The following is a 22,277-nucleotide window of genomic DNA, read 5'->3' as shown; positions in this document are numbered from 1 at the left end:
AATTGAAAATACCCACTTCCTGGATGGATTTTCCTCCGGTTTTCGCCTGCCATATCAGTTCTGTTATACTCACAGACATTATTTTAACAGTTTTTGAAACTTTAGAGTGTTTTCTATTCAAATCTATCAATTATTTGCATATCCTAGCTTCTGGGCCTGAGTAGCAGGCAGTTTTCTTTGGGCATGCTTCTCATCCAGACGTGAAAATACTGCCCCCAAGCCATAAGAAGTTGATAAATATATTTTCAATACATTTTATTTAAATAATCTCCCCCCCCATAACAAACCAAAAAGGCACATCGATAAAAATAAAGAGTCAACAACAAACCTCAGTCATCAACAAACTTGTTGTAACCAAAATATTTGTAGGTGAAAAGGAGAATAAATTCAGCCTAACATGAAAACTCTTACATCTCTGAAGTATGAAGTAATCAGGATCAATAATCTCATGAACAAGACCAAAATCAATTTCCAGTATTGTTTCGTTAGGGTTGCAAAATTCCCAAAGCTCTCCACCAGTGATTTCTGATATTTGGGAAAGTTTTCAGAATTTTCCAACCCTATTTTCAGCTAAAAGTCTAAAACTTGCAGGCGCATGCACATCCCTACTACTTTATACAAGCAACTGGTAAAAATAATACGTTGATATCAACATTTTCACTTTTTTTGGTCAATCTCACCCTCTCAAGTGTACAGTAGAAATAAAGAATAAGATAGTTGTTAATTGAAGAATCAGGGCTTTTTGTCAAATCACAAAACCACATTAATACATCTGAAGTTACAGCTGGTTGCAGTGTTCATGGGTTGTTGTCAAGTAGTCCTTTATCTACTCTAGTACAGCGTTGTCACATGGACGTTGGCTGTCCAGCTAGAGGGGAAAGAAGATAGAGGTTATAACACGATACTATTCGATAACACAACAACACAGCATATCACTAAATGACATGGCACCACTCAACATAATATAACTGACATGACACAACACAGACAATAGTAACAGGAGCCCTGTTACTATTGGCGATACCGGTCAGGTATGACTATGGAGTTTTTATAAATGGTGACAGGTAGCCTCCCTGAGCTGAACATTTTGAAATGATGTGCCCTTGAGCAAGGCACTTAACCCTAATTGCTCCAGGGGTGCTGAACAATGGTGACCCCACTCTCAAGCGGAGTTGGGATATGCAAAAACATATTTCCAATTTACACATGTACATGTAAGCACCCACCAAATTACTATTATTCAGCTTTGATTCTAGTTGGCTCACTTTTCAGCTGGTACCCAGCTAAAGTCATACTCACTTTTGAATCGCATGTAGCAGGAGTTACAGTAGAGCTGTCGGTTACGTATTCTGACCTCAGCTCCGGCCTCCGATCCTCCTAGGTCAGACTTACAGTCGATACACTGGAGGATTGAAGGATTGATTAGTGAGGTTTGGCACAAATACAGTCAGATTTCCTGAAATGCTCATAACCATGAAAACAATGTCCCAAACTGTTTGCCATTCTTGCAGCAAGTCATAGATCTTCGGGAATTTGGAAGAGCTGTATTTTTCAATTAACAAGCGAATGGAAACATTACTCCAGTCATGTTACACTGGAAACCTTAATTAAATGGTATTGATTGTCCACATTGGAAAAGTCATCAACTATCCATCTTTACAACCCAGTGGGACTTTGGACTTCTGTTTCCTTGGTTTTGTGTGTACGGTTATAAAGGATCAGACCAGATTGTGATCCATTCATGCTGGTTAGGTTAGTAGAACATTAATCAGGATCAAGTTGTCCATATTAGTACAGTCTCATTCCGTGGATACGGTTAGTACTGAGAGGATCAGTTAGGTTTAGTCTTTGCTATGGACCAATCATGACCTCAATCTCCAGGTCAGGTAGGTCCGGTCTTGAACTTTGAACTCTCACCTTGAAACAGGTCAAATGATAGCAGAGTCCCAGGGACTCGATGATCATGGCGGCTCCCTTGCCCAGCACCGTGTCACAGAACGTACAGATTTTCTTGCCACTCACTGACCTGAGATTACAGAATGCAGAACCATAACTTTACTGGAGAACACAGACACACAGACTGGAGAATCGAGAATATACATGCCCTCCCACGCACCATCAACCACACTGGATAACTGAGAATACACACACATTCCTATCCAAACAAAAATACTTTCATAATTGTTCACCTCCCTGACCAAGGCCCTTCTCCCCTGATTGCTCAATTTACCACAGGTAGACTCCAATAAAGTTGTAGAAACATCTCAAGCATGATCAATGGAAACATGATCCACCTGAGCTCAATTTTGAGTCACTTAGCCTACTCGAACAGAGAGGAATGTTATTTATGTTAGCTAGCTGGCTATCCAACACTGAAACTCTTCCAAGTCGAGATAAGCTTTTGGTTGTATTAATTTATTACCATTGTGGGCCGCCTGTGTAAATGCTAAATTGCTTGCTGTACCCTGACCTGTGTGATTGTAGTGGATTTACTAATGAGTTAGTTCTAGTAGCTATGTTGACTATGACGTTAGCTAATATGGTTGACAACGATGTAGGCTGTGTGTAGTGGTTAGCGGTTATGGTATGAAGGTTTAGCTTGGAGAGGTCAAGACAGCTGTTGTGTTGTGCACTGTCCACAAGCGAAGGGAAAAGGTAAACGTTGATGAGAGAAGGAATTATACAACGAGAAAAGTGATAGTGCTGTTTGTATGTGGCTGCTATGAAAGTGAACTGTGTGTGTGGTGATCAGTTGTGTATTTATTCCGTCAATTCTGTTGAAAAAAAGTTTCTTAATTGGAAGCAAAGGAAATGGGGATAGACCTACCTGAATTTGTCCAATAGAAACTCTTGGAATGTTTTGCAACTGTTTGGACTAATGATTACAAACTAGATCAACTAGATGTAGGCAAGAGTGTGTAAGGCGGTATTGAATGTGTCACTATCACCTTGTTTACTCCAATTTGTCTCTCGACATGTGCACCTACCTGATACACTTTCTTTCGTAGGCTAGGTTGTAGCAACCTCATGATGGGTATAGGGAAAATATGAGTGTCATGTAGTTGCCTAAACCTATCAATGTTACATTGAGCTGGGTGAATGGAATATGAATGACAGTCATTCAATATGCTGTAATATAAATAAATAAAAAAGAAACCGTGGTTCACGTTTGTGGTGAACACAAACGCCTAAGCACCGACATTTTGATGCATGTCAGCATTTGTTACTTTGAGCAAGGGCTTTTGGTGTTACCCTTAACCCCAGATCGAGAATCTGACTTTTAGCTCAGATATATGACATTGTATCAGGGTTTGGGAGCAAATCTACCGACTCAGTTCTTTGGCAAGCAGCAGTGTGCCACGTGACTGGACGTTGGATGTTTTACCTGCTGCGTTGCTGTGAGCATGGGCGTGACTCGGGTTCGGGGCCAAGAGAAGGGGTGGGGGATGGCGAGGGTGAGCGCAGGGACCAGAAAGATAGGTTACACCCCCTGGCCTCTCTGAGGGAGCTCATGGAGAGGGAGGAGGGCAGGGTGGCTAAGCCAGGACGACTTCCGACCCCGCTGCCATAGCCACCACCACCGTAGGCAACACCACTATAGGAGGATGTAGTTTTGAGGCCAGAAAGGGCTAAATGAGGCCGGCTGTAGTTGGGGATGGACGAGGTGCTTCCTGGTGTCCATGACGAGCGCCAGGAAGAACGGGGCGCGGTGTCCAGGTTGTCCAGAGACTCGCCTCTGAAAAGTTGAACAGATTACCGGATGTTAGTGGATGTTAGCGGGTTAGCGTAAGCACCCAAATAGCCTGGATACCACTGGCCATTATGTTTCTGATTTAGCCAACTCTTTTGATAACTGCAACAGAAAAGAGACTGGCATCCAGGCTAGAGCCCAAAATGTTAAAGTCACTAAAAACAGTTACTTCTACTAAAATAGTTGTTGTAAATTATGTGTTAACATGTTACACACACTCATTCAAGCTAGCATTATACAGCATTAAACCCCTGGTGACCCAATCTAGGCAGTTTAGTGTGCTGTCCATGTTGGAACAGAGTAGTCACAAATCCATGGAAGGCGTTACTTGGAGTTGGTGTCAGAGTCATGTGGAGCTGTCCTAATATGGACGCCCATGTGAGTCCCAGGTAGAGTACCTTCTAATAGGGCCATTGAGGCTGGCTTAACCCCTATCCATCATTCAACACACACATTGTACTGTACTGATCCACTTCCCCCATGCCAGCGGAGCCCCAGTCAAGCCCCAGGAAGAGTACCTCCTGATGGGGCTGGCAGTGGGGTCCTTGCTGTTGGTGGTGCTGGTGGAGCGTTGGCGGATCCAGCTGTTGTCTGTGGCTAGGTTGGTCTTCTTCTTCATCTCCTGAAGGATCTGCTGCCTCTCCAGCTCCGCCTGGGGTACGCTCTGCTGGCCCTTCCTCCCCAATTCTTCGCCCATCCCACAGCTGCTAGTCACTGTGGGCCAATGAGAGAGAAGAGGGAATCAGAAAATAAAGATGAGTCAATGGGGGAGGAGAGGGTGTCAGGGGATAGACATGAGAGCCAATCAGATTGGATGGAAGTCCAGAAATAGACTGTAGACCAGTGATTAATCCAGGAAACACCAATAAGACCAGTGATTCATCATTGTGACAGAGCCACTGGAGAGGACAGATTCATTTTTTGTATTCAGCTTCAGTGACCAATAGGACATGATCAAGACATATTATAAAATGTATATATTAATTCATGCTAAACGCGATTGATCGGCTGAGCTGGTTGGTTGACTGGGTCCTGCATTGATTAGACAGGAGTGGTCAGGAGCGGTCGAGGAACGGTCGAGGTTGTGAACCACACCTCTTTCTGGCTCTCTGTATCTCATGGCGTTTAGGATGTTTCTCCTCTCCAACTCCAGTTCTGACGCAGCCCGGAGACTCTGGGCCTTTTTGTCTGTTTTACGTCTCAACTCCTCCTCCAGTAACCTCTGGGCCATGCCCCCAGAGCTGCCGTACCAGCCTGGGCACACACTCACTGACATACAGTTACTTACACACACACACACACACACACACACACACACACACACACACACACACACACACACACACACACACACACACACACACACACACACACACACACACACACACACACACACACACACACACACACACACACACACACACACACACACACACACACACACACACACACACACACACACACACACACACACACACACACACACACACACACCTCCCCTTGCTAATTTGAGCAGCTAAGTAATGGTTCAACTTCCACCGAAGGTCAATAAGGATGATCTACTATTGATGAATACATGAGGACATTAGTAAATCCCCACTGACCTTTAGTTTTCTCCACGTTGTCCAGCTCTGGAGTAGATTTCGACTTTGCCCTGCCAATCACAACAAAACACATTTAGGGGCTGATAATTAAGAAAATTCATTATCTCTCAAATCAATGTACACTGTAAAACACATTATTGATTTTACTAGTCTACGTGGTACCAAATGGTACCCTATTCCCTACAAAGTGTACTACTACATTTGATCAGGGCCCTTGGGGCTCTTTGTATTTTCAAATGCGTACAGTTCAATACATGGACACATACAGTACATGAGTGGCCTGCAATGGAAATAAGCCTTCCGGCTTTGTTGCATAATCTCTATGATACCACTTTTTTACTTTACAGTGCATTCGGAAAATATTCAGGCCCCTTGACTTTTTCCATTTTTTTTTGTTACGTTACAGCCTTATTCTAAAATGGATTAAATGTTATGTTTTCTCTCAACAATCTACACACAATACCCTATAATGACAAAGAAAAACAGGTTTTTAGAAACGTTTGCAAAAAAATTTGCACAACTAAATGTAACATTTACATAAGTATTCAGATCCTTTACTCAGTACTTTGTTGAAGCACCTTTGGCAGAGATTTCAGCCATGAGTCCTCTTTGATTGACGTGACAAGCTTGACACACTTGTATTTGAGGCGTTCTCCCATTCTTCTCTGCAGATCCTCTCAAAGCTCTGTCAGGTTGCTGGACAGCTATTTCCAGTCTCTCCAGAGATGTTCAATCGGGTTCAACTCTGGGCTCTGGCTGGGCCCCCCAAGGACATTCAGAGACTTGTCCCGAAGCCACTCCTGCATTGTCTTGGCTGTGTGCTTAGGGTCATTGTTCTGTTGGAAGGTGAGCCTTCAGTCCAGTCTGAGGTCCTGAGCAGGTTTTCATCAAGGATCTCTCTGTACTTTTCTCAGTTCATCTTTGCCTCGATCCCTGCCGCTGAAAAACATCCCCAGGGATGGTGCCAAGTTTCCTCCGGATGTGACATTGGTCGGAGAGTCTTTAGGAGCCTTTTGGCAAACTCCAAGCAGAAGGTCATGAGCCTTTTACTGAAGAGTGGCTTACATCTGGCCACTCTACCATGAATGCTTGATTGGTGGAGTGCTGCAGAGATGGTTGTCCTTCTGGAAGGATCTCCCATCTCCACAGAGAAATTCTAGAGCTCTGTCAGAGTGACCATCAGGTTCTTGGTCACCTTCCTGACCAAGGCCCTTCTCCCCCGATTGCTCAGCTTGGCCGGGCGGCCAGCTCTAGGAAGAGTCTTGGTGGTTCCAAACTTCTTCCATTTAAGAATGAAGGAGACCACTGTGTTCTTGGGGATCTTCAATGCTGCAGAAATGTTTTGGTACCCTTCCCCAGATCTGTGCCTTGACACAATCCTGTCGCAGAGCTCTACGGGCAATTCCTTTGACCTTATGGCTTGGTTTTTGCTCTGACATGCACTATTAACTGTGGGTCCTTATAAAGACAGGTGTGTGTCTTTCCAAATCATGTCCAATCAATTGAATTTTACACAGGTGGACTCCAATCAAGTTGTAGAAACATCTCAAGGATGATCAATGGAAACAGAATGCACCTGAGCTCAATTTCGAGTCTCATAGCAAAGGGTCTGAATACTTAAGTAAATAAGGTATTTCTGTTTTTTTTTGCACAAAAAAACATAAACCTGTTTTTGTTTTGTCATTATGGTGTATTATTGTGTGTAGATTGCTGCCGAGTTGTTATTATTTTTAATCCATTTTAGAATTAGGCTGTGATGTAATATTTTTGAGCCATTCGGGCTCTGGTCAACAGTAGTGCCCTGTATTGGGAATAGGGTCCCATTTGGGACATGGGCTGCGCTACACATTTAGTTATGTTGGTTAAGTATTGACTCTTATAACATAATGTATTAGTTATAGGCTGAGGCATGCTTTGCGTTTGCTAGTAACAGACCATAGATTTTATGAATGCAATTAAGTCATACTGTATGTTTGTCTGATTGCAACAGAGGCAAAGCCGTGGCCATTCTAATGCATACAGACACGCATGCACTCAGAAAACTGCAAACCCAGCCCATCTGGCACTCAAGGCAGACGTAAGCAAATACTCTGAGTATTTTAATTTATTTTTTAAGTATTTGATGTTTAGGTTGGACCTTGGCAGACACACACTGACCTGTCTGCTATGGATATCTCAGACTGGGCCTTGGCATAGCCATAGGAGTCCCCGACCCTGCCAGCAGTTTTGCGAAAGGGTTATGGGGTTACAGCAGTATAAAGATAATATAGACAGACCAGACCAGACCAGACCAGACCAGACAGACAGACAGAAACAGATGAACAGACAAGGACAGACAGGTCAAAACACATAGAGAGAAGACAAAACACAAGCAGACCAATAGAGGGGTTTAGAGGTTACAATACAATGTAAAGTAGACCTTAGAACAGGCAACAATTAATTATTAATTAACTAAATGGTAATGTATAATATACTGCAGTGGGTTTGGTGTTTACAATAAGCATTTGAAGATTTAGCACACACAAATCTTAAAGCCTTTAACATTATGTCTGTAACGACAAAAGCGCTACAGAAGATAGCTTGCTTCAGCAAGACCACTACTGTTATCCGTCATTCTTCTTTTTTATTAGTGTGCTTGCTTCAGCAAGACCACTACCATTATCCGTCATTCTTTTTTATTAGTGTGCTTGCTTCAGCAAGACCACTACTGTTATGCGTCATTCTTCTTTTTTATTAGTGTGCTTGCTATTTTTATTATCCATCAATTGAATTCTTTAACCTCTCTTCGCCCTTGCCATCCCCCAACACTCTTTATCTTTCCATCAACCCAACTATGGGTACTCAAGTACGGGTTTTCGGAAAGGCCCACTATTTAACTCATTCAACTTCTGTTCAGCTTGAACTCTACATTTGTCAATTTATCCTCCTCCCACTGCCAGAAAAAAATATATTTTTAGACTGCAGACAAATGATACGTACTTTTTCAAAATTAGGGGAGGGAACTGGGTAGGATGGGAAGGGAGAATTATGGAGGAAAAACAACATTATTGCAAATCTTTATCATTGTAAAAAGCATCACTGAAAAACTGGGGGGGAAAAAATACAAAATTCCGGTAATGTATACTGGAGCATCATCTATAAGTGACTTTGTTCGGCTACATAATCAATTTTAGATACTTTAGGATAATTTGGACATGATGTGCGAAAAATGCTAACATAGGTACAACGACTTGCATTAGATTAGTGCCACAAATGTTAAAATGTTAGCATTTGGAAACAGTGCCAGAGAAACTTAAACAAAGCATGGATTGCTGTTATACCTGGTCCATAGACTGCTTACAGGGTAAGGAAACCAATATGTAATTTTGTCATTTGGGTGAACTAAACCTTTAAAGAAAATAAATATTATTATTATTAACCATTGCTGCTGCTGCTCCTGCATTTTCTCTCTCTCCTTGTGTTGTTGTTCAGCAGCCTCCTGGCGCCCCTTCTCCCTCTGCCATCTCAGCTCCTCCTTTTCCCTCCGTCTCCTCTCCTCATCCTCCTGCTTCTCCCTCCTCTTCCTCTCCTCCTGAAGACGCAGCAGCTCTTGCTCCTTCTCCTCCTTCCTCCTCCCCTCCTCCCACTTTTGCCGCTCCTCCACTCTCCTCCTCTCTTCCTCCTCCTGTCTTCTCTGTGCTTCCTCCTCTACCCTCCTCCCCCTTTCGTCCTCCCAGGGCATGGTAGGCTGGCGGAGGGGGGAGAGGGGGCTGATACTCCTGCTGTCCGTCTCCAGGCCCCTCGGCTGCTGGGGAACAGACAGTAAAGGGTTCAAGCCAAAGTCCTGAGTTACAACCAGAAAATTACATTGCTAAAGTGATATGGTTCCTCACCTCTTGGTGGTGTCTTCCCCCTTCTGTCATAGCCTCTTGCTGGGCCCGACGCCACTCCTCCTCCAATTTCTCCTGGTCACGACGGTATTTCTCCTGATCACAAACACGCACACAGAGAGAGACAGGTTACTGTACTGTATGCACACACACACACAGAATTTATCAAGCACTTTGGTCGCAGGCCCAACCCCTTTTAATCACAATTTGATGTAAGAGGAAAATAGTCTCTCTTGTTAAACAATAGAAATAGAAAGTTCTAGTTTCATGGTAAAGACAAGGAAAGTGCTTCAACTCATTCAACAATTGACAGCCCTTAATATCCCGACAAAAAAATAATTTCCACATTTTAGTCTACCAAAACCCAAGTAAACGGCAATTGGAAGACAAGGATTAGATGAAGTCGACCTAACTCCTGAGAACGAAAACAATCCCAAAGTTTCACCTTCAACCGCTCAGCTCTACATTCCAGCTTCGTTCCCCAGAGTAGGTGAACCTTGTTAGATTTTCTGCCAAGCTTCTATGTCTCATTAAGAAATTAGGCCGTTTGACCTGCGGGGAATAGAGAGTGGAGGAATAACGAGCCTTGGCTTCTAGTCTACAGCTGCTCTGCAGGGGTCAGGCTGGAGACATTTTTATCTCTCTACCTCCATAAATAGACCTCGGGAGTAATTCACAATGTGCACACAGACACACTTCAAACAAACAAAACAAACAATCAAAAACACACACAACAATCAACCCCCCCCCCCCCCCCCCCACACACACTGTTACCTGTAGCAGTCTCTCCTGCTCCTTCTGCCATTTCTCCTGCCTCCTGCGCTCCTCCTCCGGGTCACAGGACAAGCGGTTAGAGGAGGGAGCGATGGAGGCAACGGGCATCTGATGGAGGAGAGGAAGAGGAGAGTAGAGAAGAGACATTGCCATTATTCATTTATAGGAGAACAAATTTATCCTGCAAATAAACAAATTACTTTATTGTTTTTTCTTCATCTGATGTTTGAATATAAGTAATTCTTACAGTATCTTAATCACACTTAATCAACAAAGCTATTTGAGTCTCCCCAACCCTTATACATATTGTCATGCATATCACTTGTTTTTCATTTAAATGTTTATGTATTAACATGCTACCCATGTACAGCATTTCAGTGTCTATGACTAAGATGAAAAGTTCAAACTTGAGCTGTTAGTTATATTATTCCTCCAGTCAACCTTTTCAAAGTGAGCCACAGATGCTTCAGTTCACCATCCAATTTCAAAGATTGAGTTATTCTATGAACAATGTCAAAGGTTGGGACTAGCATTTTCAATCAAGGAGTTTAAGGGGGCTCAGGATCCTGCCCCTGGTGTGGTAGTTAAATAACCCATTACTATCCCACACAGTAAAGATGTCACTCACATTGATGGGTCAATGCATTGTAAAAACTTAAGAACATAAATACGTACTTGAGAGAAAAAAAAACAACCACTTGCTTGTAAACATTTTGTAAATATTAAATAGATTTGCTTACATCTGATTTTGCTGACTCTGATCCTCCTTGAAAAAGAATAACAATCATCAAATAAATCGATCTAATGTTAATAGTAGGTCCCAACATACTGTTGGTGTGTTACCAAAGTACATCACACTAACTAGATTCAACTTATTAACATCTCATCATTTCTGTTTTTTAATGGATATAACAACAAACATGCACAAGATGCAAAGAGTCAAAAAAAGTCAGTCACCAAAATGCATGTTGATGCATGCAAAAGCATTGGCTATTAGTAATAACACAAGAGCAAAAGCACAGCACAGCAAAGCATGCAAGGTTGAAAAGGAGGGGAGCCAATGTGTGACACCTGGACATCATACCAACATACTGTACCATTCACCTGACAGCATATGACACCCGAGTTAGCCTTGTGATGGCATTACTTTCTAGGCTTATGGCTTAGTGAATAGCCCAGAGCCATAGATATGCACTACATGACCAAAATTATGTGGACACCTGCTCGTAAAACATCTCATTCCAAAATCATGGGCATTAATATGGAGTTAGTCCCCCCTGCTGCTAAAACAGCCTCCACTCTTCTGGGAAGTCTTTCCAATAAATGGTGGAACGCTGCTGCAGGTACTTGCTTCCATTCAGTCACAAGAGCATTAGTGAGGTCGTGCACTGATGTTGGGTGATTAGGCCTGGCTCGCAGTCAGCGTTCCAATTCATCCTAAAGGTGTTCGATGGGTTTTTATTTATTTTAATTGTATTTATTTTTTTACATTTATTTAACTAGGCAAGTCAGTTAAGAACAAATTCTTATTTACAATGACAGCCTACCGGGGAACAGTGGGTTAACTGCCTTGTTCAGGGGCAGAACGACAGATTTTTACCTTGACAGTAACGGGGATTCAATCCAGCAACCTTTTGGTTACTGACCTAACGCTTTAACCACCTAGGCTACCTGCCACCCCAAGGCGGTGATGGCTCTGTGCAGGCCAGTCAAGTTCTTCCACATTGATCTCGTCAAACCATTTCCGTATGGACCTCGCTTTCTGCACGGGGGCATTGTCATGCTGAAACAAGAAAGGGCCTTCCCCAAACTGTTGCCACAAAGTGTGAACAACAGAATTGTCTAGAATGTCATTGTATGCTCTAGCGCTATGATTTACCTTAACTGGAACTAAGGGGCCCGAGCCATGAAAAACAGCCCCAGACAATTATTCCTTCTGCACCAAACTTTACAGTTGGCACTATGCATTCGGGCAGGTTGTGTTCTTCTGGCATCTGCCAAACTCAGATTAGTCCGTCGGACTGCCGGATGGTGAAGCATGATTTATCACTCCAGAGAACACATTTCCACTGCTCCAGAGTCAAATGGCGGCAAGCTTTACGCCACTCCAGCTGAAGCTTGGTATTGCGCATGGTGATCTTAGGCTTGTGTGTGGCTGCTTGGCCATGGAAACCCATGAAGTACCCGACGAACAGTTCTTGTGCTGACCTTGCTTCCAGAGGCAGTTTGGAACTCAGTAGTTATTGTTGCAACCTAAGACAAACGATCTTTACGATCTACACACTTCAGCACTCCCCGGTCCAGTTCTGTGAGCTTGTGTGGCCTACCATTTCGAAGCTGAGTCGTTGTTAATCCTAGACATTTCCACTTCACAATAACCACACTTACAGTTGACTGGGGAAGCTCTAGCACGGCAGAAACTGACTTGTTGGAAAGGTGGCATCATATGACGGTGCCACATTGAAAGTCACTGAGCTCTTCAGTAAAGCCATTCTACTGCCAATGTTTGTCTATGGAGATTACATGACTGTGTGTTCGATTTTATAGACCTGATCGCAACGGGTGTGGCTGAAATAGCAAAATACACTAATGTGAAGGGGTGTCCACATACTTTTGTATATAAAGTATAGTGTATATCGCTATCCTATATGGCTCTGGAACAGACTAGAATTGATCATTGATCAAAACGCACAAGCAAGAAGTGAGAATTCTGTAACCACTTCTATGGAGTCCAGTAGATTGGTATGTTGGTATGGCATTCTGACATGCTGTCTCCCCTTTGGTGCTTCAAAGTGTTGGTGAAAACACAACTTTCTAGTCAAGTGTATCCCGACCCTCTACTGAGGGATCCTCAGACAGTTCTCAATTTGGTTTTAACCCTGAACTAGCCACCTGATTCAACTAATCAAGGCCTTTGTGATTAGTTATCAACTCAGAGCTGCAATAGAAATGTAGATAGATTGCTGGTCCCACAACAGAGGTAGACCAGCGCACTGAAACTGGGCCCTGAGAAGCCCGGGTGTGGGAGGGAGGGGGAGACCAGTGGAGTCACACTCACTCAGTACCAGATCAGATGGAAAAAAGCAGTAGATTTTAAGCAGCGGGCCCAACATGGATCCCTAGGGAACTCCTGAGTATTCAACTGTTTGTCTCAATCTTTCCATAATCATGATTAGGTTAATAAGTCATAGATGAAACAAAACCTGTACACCAGGAAGGTCAACCACTGGGATAGATAGAAAGAGATGGAAGCCTAGAGCACCCAGCCTCTTGATAATTACACAGACCATTGATAATAACCCTTCACCAACACCAGGACTCGATCAGGGGTGTTTTACCTTGTTCAAAAAACTCTGACCTCCGTTTTAAATTTTTCATGGATATGGGTTCTACGTGAGAGATGGAAAAATCAGAACAGGGTCAGAGAGCGTAAGAGAGTGGGAGAGAAACTTTGAAGTAATAGCTTCAATCATGCAGGCACGTGCACAGATATGGTTCTACCTGTGCAGAGCACATGCCCCTTTGCCCTTCCAGTCTCCAAATCGCCCTTTTGGGTGGTAGTATTTTTTTGGTATACATATTTTGTCACTGTTGTTTGGTGCCACAGCAGCACAACATTTGATTAACACTTGATTTAGCCTACAGCATGATCAATATTCTGGTCTGGTTAGCTGATATGTGCAACAGAGAGAGGCAGTAAGACATAGAGGTAAATCACAATCAGTAAAAGAAATTGAGGTGGCTAACAAGCAGATTTACATCAATCATCTACATCAATGGTCAGCTGATTGCCCACACTCTTTTCCCAATGTCAATTATGTCTCAAGGAGTCACTGCAACAGAGGCATATGGTATGTTATAATTTTCGAGATATGAATTATGAAAGCTCTGTGCACGGCCCTGCTATCATGGCACTATTGGACACATAACAACTACATTAGGATTATGTCATCACACTGAAAATAAAAACAATCACATGCAGGGCCAGCTCCGGGCATAAGCAAATTTCTTGGGGGGGGAATAGATTGTCATTGAAACAGAAAGCCCATAAGGTTACCTCTCAGTTGGGGTCTGAACTTACTCTTGAGAGTTAGAATAGTACAATACACAAGGTGTAAGTTCAAAATGTGGTTGTGCATCAAGCAGTTTTCCTCTTGTTTTGTCAGTCATTGACAGTCACTCAATTATCCATGTCATTTAATCATTTTTTGATCGAAAAGTTAGTCCAGCCAGTTATCTAAACTTGTATTAATCATTGCAGAATACCAACCGGGCACATTGTTTTGTTAGTCACTCTCACTCAGATATCATTAAAATTGCAAAATGTGTAGAATTGCAACAAATTAGCTTTAAAACTGAAAAATATATATTTCAGTCCCTTGAAAACGTATTGGAATTGCATGACATTGTTTTATAAAATCCCCCCATCAAAAAAATCTACACCCGATTGCAAAATGTGTAGACTTGCAGGAAAAAAAAAATACATTTTTCACCCCCCCGTCAAAAGGGGGCCACTAAAAAAAATTGCCCTTTTGGTGGTCCTGATCATATGTGAGGTCTGCCCAGGTCTTTCCAAAAATGCTCACACAGACATATCCTACATTACAAGGAAACAGTACATCATCATATTTGTATTAATTATGGATCCCCATTAGCTTCAGCTACTCTTCCTGGGGTCCAGCTAAATTAAGGCAGTTTAAACCATTTAAAAAACATTACAATACATTCAAAGTTTTCACAACACAATGTGTGCCCTCCACCACTACCACATGTCTACTGTACAAAATCCATAGGTACATGTGTGTATAGTGCGTATGTTATCTTGTGTGTGTATGTATGTCTGTGCCTATGTAATATTTTTGCATTGCCCCCCCCTCCCCTACGTTGCTGCTACTCTCTGCAATTATCTATTCATAGCCACTTTAATAACTCTAGTTCCATGTACATAATTACCTCGACACCGGTGCCCCCGCACATTGACACATTGATTCTGTACCGGTACCCCCTGTATATATATATATAGCCCCGCTATTGTTATTTACTGCTGCTCTTTAATTATTTGTTATTCTTATCTTTTACTCTTTTTTTGTATTTTCTTAAAACTGCATTGTTGGTTAAGGGCTTGCAAGTTGTATTCGGCGCATTTGATGTGCGTGTTGCTTCACAGTCCCCAGCCAGGAGAGATTGACATGCATATTATTTATTATATTAGTTCTCTATGTACATCCTAGGGCCAGTCGTGCTGGCCTGTTCTGAGCCACTTGCAATTTTCCTAAGTCCCTTTTTATGGCACCTGACCACATGACTGAATAGTTGTCCAGATGCGACAAAACTCGGGCCTGTATGACCTGCCTTGCTGATAGTGCTGTGAAGAAGGTAGAGCTGCGCTTTATTATGGACATACTTCTCCCCATCTTAGCTACTGTTGTATCAATATGTTTTTACCATGACATTTTACAAACCAGGGTTATGCCAAGCAGTTTAGTCACCTCAACTTGCACAATTTCCACATAATTTATTACAAGATTTAGTTGAGGTTTAGGGTTTAGTGAATGATTTGCCCCAAATACAATGCTTTTAGTTTTATAAATATTTAGGACTAACTAATTCCTTGCCACCCACTCTGAAACAAACTTCAAATCTTTAAGTGTTTCAGTCATTTCAGACGGAATCCAACCTATGTGTTCTGGTAGAACATCCACAATGTAGCAGGTGGTGTAAAGCCACAACACATACGTTTCTTCCAGCAGCAGACTATGATCGAAAATGTCAAAGGCTGCACTAAAAAAACATCAATGTCTCTAAGCCAATCATCAGTCATTTGTGTAAGTGCTGTGCTTGTTGAATGTCCTTCCCTAAAAGTCTGAAAGTTTGTTGACAATTTGTTTACTGTAAAATAGCAATGTATCTGGTCAAACACAATTAAATTATTTTTTTTACTAAGTGTTGAGAACAGGCTGATTGGTCATCTATTTGAGCCAGTAAAGTGGACTTTAATATTCTTAGGTAGCGGAATGATTTTTGCTTCCCTCCAGGCCTGGGGGCACACACTTTCTAGTAGGTTTAAACTGAAAATATTGCAAATAGGAGTCACTACAGACCCTGGTTCGATTCCAGGCTTTGTCACTACCGGCCGTGATTGGGAGTCTCATAGGGTGGCGCACAATTGGCCCATCGTTGTCGGGGTTAGGGTTTGGCCGGGGTAGGAAGTCATTGTAAATAAGAATTTGTTCTTAACTTACTTGCCTAGTTAAATACATAAATAAAAAACTATATGAATGATTGAGATGAGTTTGCCTTTTTATCCCCAAATGTCAATTAAGGTGCTCCAAAGCTTTTTACTATCATTCTTTATGTCATTTATCTTTGTTTCATAGTGTAGTTTCTTCTTTTTATTCAGTTTAGTCACATGATTTCTCAATTTGCAATGCGTTTGCCAATCGGTTCTGCAGCCAGACTTATTTGCCATTCCTTTTGCCATTCCTTTTTTCAAATGCTCATCAATCTATGGGGATTTAATAGTGTTTACAGTCATTTTCTTAATGGGTGCATGCTTATTAGTAACTGGAATAAGCAATTTCATAACTGTGTCAAGTGCAGTGTCTCATTACACACCACAGACCAACAAATATTCTTTACATCAACAACATAGAATTCACTACAAAAGTAGTAAATACGTGATCAATACATGTTGATGATTTCATTCCTGTGCTGTTTGTAACTACCCTGGTAGGTTGACTGATAACCTGAACCAGGTTGCAGGCCCTGGTTATATTTTGAAGCTTTTTCTTGAGTGGGCAGCTTGATGAAAGGCATTTCAATATTTTAATCACTCAGAAAATGTTAGCAGTACATTGTATTAATATAGATTCAATGTGAACATGCAACAAACCAAAATCAATTTTTTTTCTCACAATGATGTGCTATGTCAATGTCCTTACCAACCTTGTCACAACATGTTTGCAACTTTTGGAAAATATACCTCTGTTGATGTCACATACATTATCAAGAATTTCACATGTTATCCAGATACTGTCTTTTAGCACTTGGTAGTCTATAGCATGGTGGTAAGCTGCCATCAGGAAACTAGGCGTATGTCGCGGGTCACTACTTCACAGGAGAGCCACTTGAATGTAAACTTTAAAGAAAATCAAAATATGGTTATTGGCAGAAATGCCTTCACAAACATGTGAACTTTCATACCATCTGTAAACATTATAAATAGTTAAATTACGAGCCTAGTTGGTTAAGCTAAAGAAAAAGTCAGCAACCTTCCGGCTAGCCATGATTGGCTGAGATAATGAGTGGGCTTGACATGCCGAGAGATGAGTTTGGATTGTCTATTTGAGCTGGTCAGTGTGTCTAGGTAATCCTGTCTAACGCGTTTTTTTTTTTGATCGTATATTAAAACTGCATGAGTGTTGCTCTCCACTTTCTGGAGGACTGAGTTTTAAATCAGTGGAATTAGAGTATGATAGCTAAGGAGAGGGAGAAAACACCTGTCTCCAGATGATATCTTCAAACTAAGGGCAACCCTGGCATCCGACAGGAAATGCATCCAACCATGAATGATGAGTGAATGATGATTAGTCTAGCTATATTTTCAGATATTACGCCTTTCTAATTTTGACAGAAAGAACCATTTGCTTGGCTAGCTATAGCCTAATGTTAGCTAGCTACCACAAACTTGGTTGGTTATTTACCTGGAGATTCATGCAGGGTAGTAACGTCATGAGTTGTGATTATGGTTCATTGTTTACCTAGCTAAGTAGCTAACATTAGCTGGCTGGTTGGTTGGCAATCTGCAGATTCATAAAGGGCAGTAAGGTGTAGCTAGCTATATGTCTTAACAAAAGACTTCACTATGCAAGTACCCATTTTGGGTGAGTTCATAAATTCAGTCTAGCCATCTACTCTGATTTCAGAGCACTCTTGTCTGAGTGTGCCAGGGAGCGCAGAACAACTGTTGAATTTACGAACACTCAACACCAGTTGAATATGGCAGGTGTCAGGAAACGTCTGCAAAAATAAATAGCGGTCCTATAGTAGCTGTTAAAAGCTAACCGTGTCAAGGAATTCACGTAAAAACAAGTTCGGTATTTGTAGTTAATGAATAGCAGTTTTGTTTTAATCAATAATAACAAACCAAGTGTTTTTACAGCATACAATTTTCAGCTGCACACTCTGATCAAGTCATGTGGTGGCATGCGCAAACAAAATGTGTAAATGTACATCATTATACAGTACATAATTGAACAATGGGCATTCACCACGAGAAACACATACAGTCCCAAAGAGAGAACGTTGTCCTTGCTTTCTCAAACTTGTTCCTGTTTATAAAGGCTAGTCATAACCTCTCTGGTTAGTAGATCTGCTCTATGTTCTTTACCTTTGTTTCTCACGGTCACTGTTTCGTCACGGAAGCCTCCATTCACTCCATTGGATGCTACATCCTGCAACAAGATGAATTAAAAGCCTGTTGAGAGCTGTCTGGGGTTTAATCAGTACATTGTATTCATATAGATTCAAATGTGACCATGCAACAAACAAAAATCACACATTTTTTCACAATGATGTCTTATGTCAATTTTCTTACCAACCTTGTCACAACATGTTTGCAGATTTGTGATATATCAAGTTTATTTGGGTATTTGTGAGTAACATAGCAATAAGCTAATAAGAAACATTTGAACATTATCAACACCACGAGGTCTTCCTGTAAAACTCACAATGATTGGTTGGGTAGTGACCTTCTTGGTGGTTTCCATGGATCCCCGAGAGGTGAAATCCAAGCTGGTGGTTGCGTTAACGGTGGTTGTGTCGGGGAAACCTATAACTGTTGGATGATGATCCATACTGGTCAGATTGATGGTCTTATGGCTTTTAAACGGCAGGGAAGGTAGGTCTCTGTCCCAGTCTGAACGTCGTAGACGTGTGTCAATGGCAAAGATAAAAGTTGTGTGTGTGTGTGTGTGAGAAAAAATGTATGTGTAAGAGATAGTGTGTGGGCGTGAAAGAACAACATTAGGAAAGGTACTAGTACTTAGGAAAGGTACTACTATACAACTATAGTACCCAGAGTACTTACAGTATTTTCTGCATGGTATAATAATAGTAAAGACATAAAAACTATGGATAAGAGATATGCATTCAGTCTTGGCATTCTCTCAACCAGATTCATGAGGTAGTCACCTGGAATGCATTTCAACTAACAGGTGTGTCTTGGTAAAATTAATTATTTTTATTTTCTCCTTAATCCGCTCGAACCAATCAGTTGTGTTGTGACAAGGTAGAGGTGGTATACAGAAGAACAAGCAAGAACAGCTCAAATAAGCAAAGAGAAATGACAGTCCATCATTACTTTAAGACATGAAGGTCAGTCACTCTAGAACATTTCAAGATTTTTGAAAGTTTCTTCAAGTGCATTCGCAAAAACCATTAAGCGCTATGATGAAACTGGCTCTCATGAGGACCGCCACAGGGAAGACTCAGAATTACCTCTGCTGCAGAGGATATATTCATTAGAGTTAACTGCATCTCAGATTGCAACCCAAATAAATGCTTCACAGTGTTCAAGTAAGAGACACAGTTCAACATCAACTGTTCAGAAGAGACTACGTGAATCAGGCCTTCATGGTTGAATTGCTGCATAGAAACCACTACTAAAGATCACCAATAAGAGAATTGCTTGGGCCAAGAAACACGAGCAATGGACATTAGACCGGTGGAAATCTGGCCTTTGGTCTGATGAGTCCAAATTTGAGATTTTTGGTTCCAACCGCAGTGCCTTTGTGAGATGCAGAGTACGTGAACGGATGATCTCCATAGAGTGGGGAGAACAAGTATTTGATAACACTGCTGATTTTGCAGGTTTCCTACTTACAAAGCATGTAGAATGTAATTTTTATCATATTGTATGATTTTTAAGTAATTAATTAGCATTTTATTGCATGACATAAGTATTTGATCATCTACCAACCAGTAAGAATTCCGGCTCTCACAGACCTGTTAGTTTTTCTTTAAGAAGTCCACCTGGTCTCCACTCATTACCTGTATTAACTGCACCTGTTTGAACTCGTTACCTGTATAAAAGATACCTGTCCACACACTCAATCAAACAGACTCCAACCTCTCCACAATGGCCAAGACCAGAGAGCTGTGTAAGGACATCAGGGACAAAATTGTAGACCTGCACAAGACTGGGATGGTCTACAGGACAATAGGCAAGCAGCTTGGTGAGAAGGCAACAACTGTTGGCGCAATTATTCGAAAATGGAAGAAGTTCAAGATGACGGTCAATCACCCTCGGTCTGGGGCTCCATGCAGGATCTCATCTTGTGGGGCATCATCATGAGGAAGGTGAGGGATCAGCCCAGAACTACACGGCAGGACCTGGTCAATGACCTGAAGAGATCTGGGACCACAGTCTCAAAGAAAACCATTAGTAACACACTACGCCGTCATGGATTAAAATCCTGCAGCGCACGCAAGGTCCCCTTGTTCAAGCCAGCACATGTCCAGGCCCGTCTGAAGTTTGCCAATGACCATCTGGAGGAATGGGAGAAGGTCATGTGGTCTGATGAGACAAAAATAGAGCTTTTTTGTCTAAACTCCACTCGCCATGTTTGGAGGAAGAAGAAGGATGAGTACAACCCCAAGAACACCATCCCAACCGTGAAGCATGGTGGTGGAAACATCATGCTTTGGGGATGCTTTTCTGCAAAGGGGACAGGACGACTGCACTGCATTGAGGGGAGGATGGATGGGGCGATGTATCGCGAGATCTTGGCCAACAACCTCCTTCCCTCAGTAAGAGCATTGAAGATGGGTCGTGGCTGGGTCTTCCTGCTTGACAACAACCCGAAACACACAGCCGGGCAACTAAGGAGTGGCTCCGTAAGAAGCATCTCAAGGTCCTGGAGTGGCCTAGCCACTAATAGACAATCTTTGGAGGGAGCTGAAAGTCCGTATTGCCCAGCGACAGACCCGAAACCTGAAGGATCTGGAGAAGGTCTGTATGGAGGAGTGAGCCAAAATCCCTGCTGCAGTGTGTGCAAATCTGGTCAAGAACTACAGGAAACGTATGATCTCTGTAATTGCAAACAAAGGATCCTGTACCAAATATTAAGTTCTGCTTTTCTGATGTATCAAATACTTATGTCATGCAATAAAATGCAAATTAATTACTTAAAAATCATATAATGTGATTTTCTGGATTTTTGTTTTAGATTCCGTCTCTCACAGTTGAAGTGTACCTATGATAAAAATTACAGACCTCTACATGCTTTGTAAGTAGGAAAACCTGCAAAATCGGCAGTTTATCAAATACTTGTTCTCCCCACTGTATGTGTGGTTCCCACTGTGAAGCATGTAGGAGGAGATGTGATGGTATCGAGGTGCTTTGCTGGAGACACTGTCAGTGATTTATTTAGAATTCAAGGCACACTTTACTAGCATGGCTACCACAGCATTCTGCAGCGATACGCCATCCCATCTTGTTTGCGCTTAGTGGGACTATCATTTGTTTTCAACAGGACAATGACCCAGCACACTTCCAGGCTGTGTAAGGGCAATTTGACCAAGAAGGAGAGTAATGGAGTACAGCATCAGATGACCTGGTCTCCACAATCGACCTCAACCCAATTGAGATGGTTTGGGATGAGAAAAAGTGCTCAGCATATGTGGCAACTCCTTCAACACTGTTGGAAAAGGATCCCGGGTGAAGCTGGTTTAGAGAATGCCAACAGTGTGCAAAGCTGTCAAGGCAAATGGTGGCTACTTTGAAGAATCTAAAATACATTTTGATTTGTTTAACACTTTTTTACTTACTACATGATTCCATTTGTGTTATTTAATAGTTTTGATGTCTTCACTGTTATTCTACAATGTAGAAAATAGTAAAAATAAAGAAAAACCCTTGAATGTGTAACTTTTGACTGGTACTGTACGCTACCACTTGGAAGGGAACATAAGGTTGTTGTTATGGTGTCATTCTAAAGAACAGCGGGGATAACAGAGGATAACAGCGGGGATAACCTTCCACACCCATGCACAATCTACAAACCCCTAGCTTTACCAACTGGTTTACACTCTCTCCTACAAAAGCGTCTATTTTGATATGCATTGCACATTCAACAGATCACACAAATCAATACAATGACTGATGTTTTGGTGGAGTAATCGTGATATAGTAGGATGTGTAAACCGGTTGGTGAAAACATACAGTGAGCTCCAAAAGTACTGTGACAATTACATTTTTGGATTGTTATATAATAACTG

The 22,277-nt window shown here is 41.9% G+C and overlaps 1 protein-coding gene across 14 annotated transcripts in view; it reads right to left on the bottom strand.

Moving 5' to 3' along the window:
- Window positions 1-240: 240 nt before the first annotated feature.
- LOC110519946 (LIM domain only protein 7) overlaps window positions 241-22,277 on the bottom strand; it is a 124,545-nt gene continuing 102,508 nt past the window's right edge. For 3 of the 14 annotated variants that reach the window (XM_036974005.1, XM_036974015.1, XM_036974018.1), the window contains 15 exons: window positions 18,728-18,915; window positions 18,388-18,451; window positions 13,337-13,387; window positions 10,739-10,764; window positions 9,999-10,106; window positions 9,228-9,320; window positions 8,775-9,142; window positions 7,513-7,569; window positions 5,356-5,405; window positions 4,847-5,020; window positions 4,270-4,465; window positions 3,386-3,736; window positions 1,918-2,026; window positions 1,300-1,402; window positions 241-868 (listed from right to left, as the gene is read on the bottom strand). In XM_036974005.1, the coding sequence (XP_036829900.1) occupies window positions 846-868; window positions 1,300-1,402; window positions 1,918-2,026; window positions 3,386-3,736; window positions 4,270-4,465; window positions 4,847-5,020; window positions 5,356-5,405; window positions 7,513-7,569; window positions 8,775-9,142; window positions 9,228-9,320; window positions 9,999-10,106; window positions 10,739-10,764; window positions 13,337-13,387; window positions 18,388-18,451; window positions 18,728-18,915 (1,961 nt within the window). In that variant the 3' untranslated portion in view covers window positions 241-845. The remainder of the gene's footprint in view (window positions 869-1,299; window positions 1,403-1,917; window positions 2,027-3,385; window positions 3,737-4,269; window positions 4,466-4,846; window positions 5,021-5,355; window positions 5,406-7,512; window positions 7,570-8,774; window positions 9,143-9,227; window positions 9,321-9,998; window positions 10,107-10,738; window positions 10,765-13,336; window positions 13,388-18,387; window positions 18,452-18,727; window positions 18,916-22,277) is intronic. The other 11 variants (XM_036974006.1, XM_036974007.1, XM_036974011.1 and 8 more) reach the window with 11 other exon arrangements.

This window comes from Oncorhynchus mykiss, chromosome 3 (genome assembly GCF_013265735.2).
Source record: "Oncorhynchus mykiss isolate Arlee chromosome 3, USDA_OmykA_1.1, whole genome shotgun sequence".
Lineage (NCBI taxonomy): Eukaryota > Metazoa > Chordata > Actinopteri > Salmoniformes > Salmonidae > Oncorhynchus > Oncorhynchus mykiss.
The sequence above is the reverse complement of the archived record's forward strand: the minus strand, read 5'-3'. Positions and strand labels throughout refer to the sequence as shown.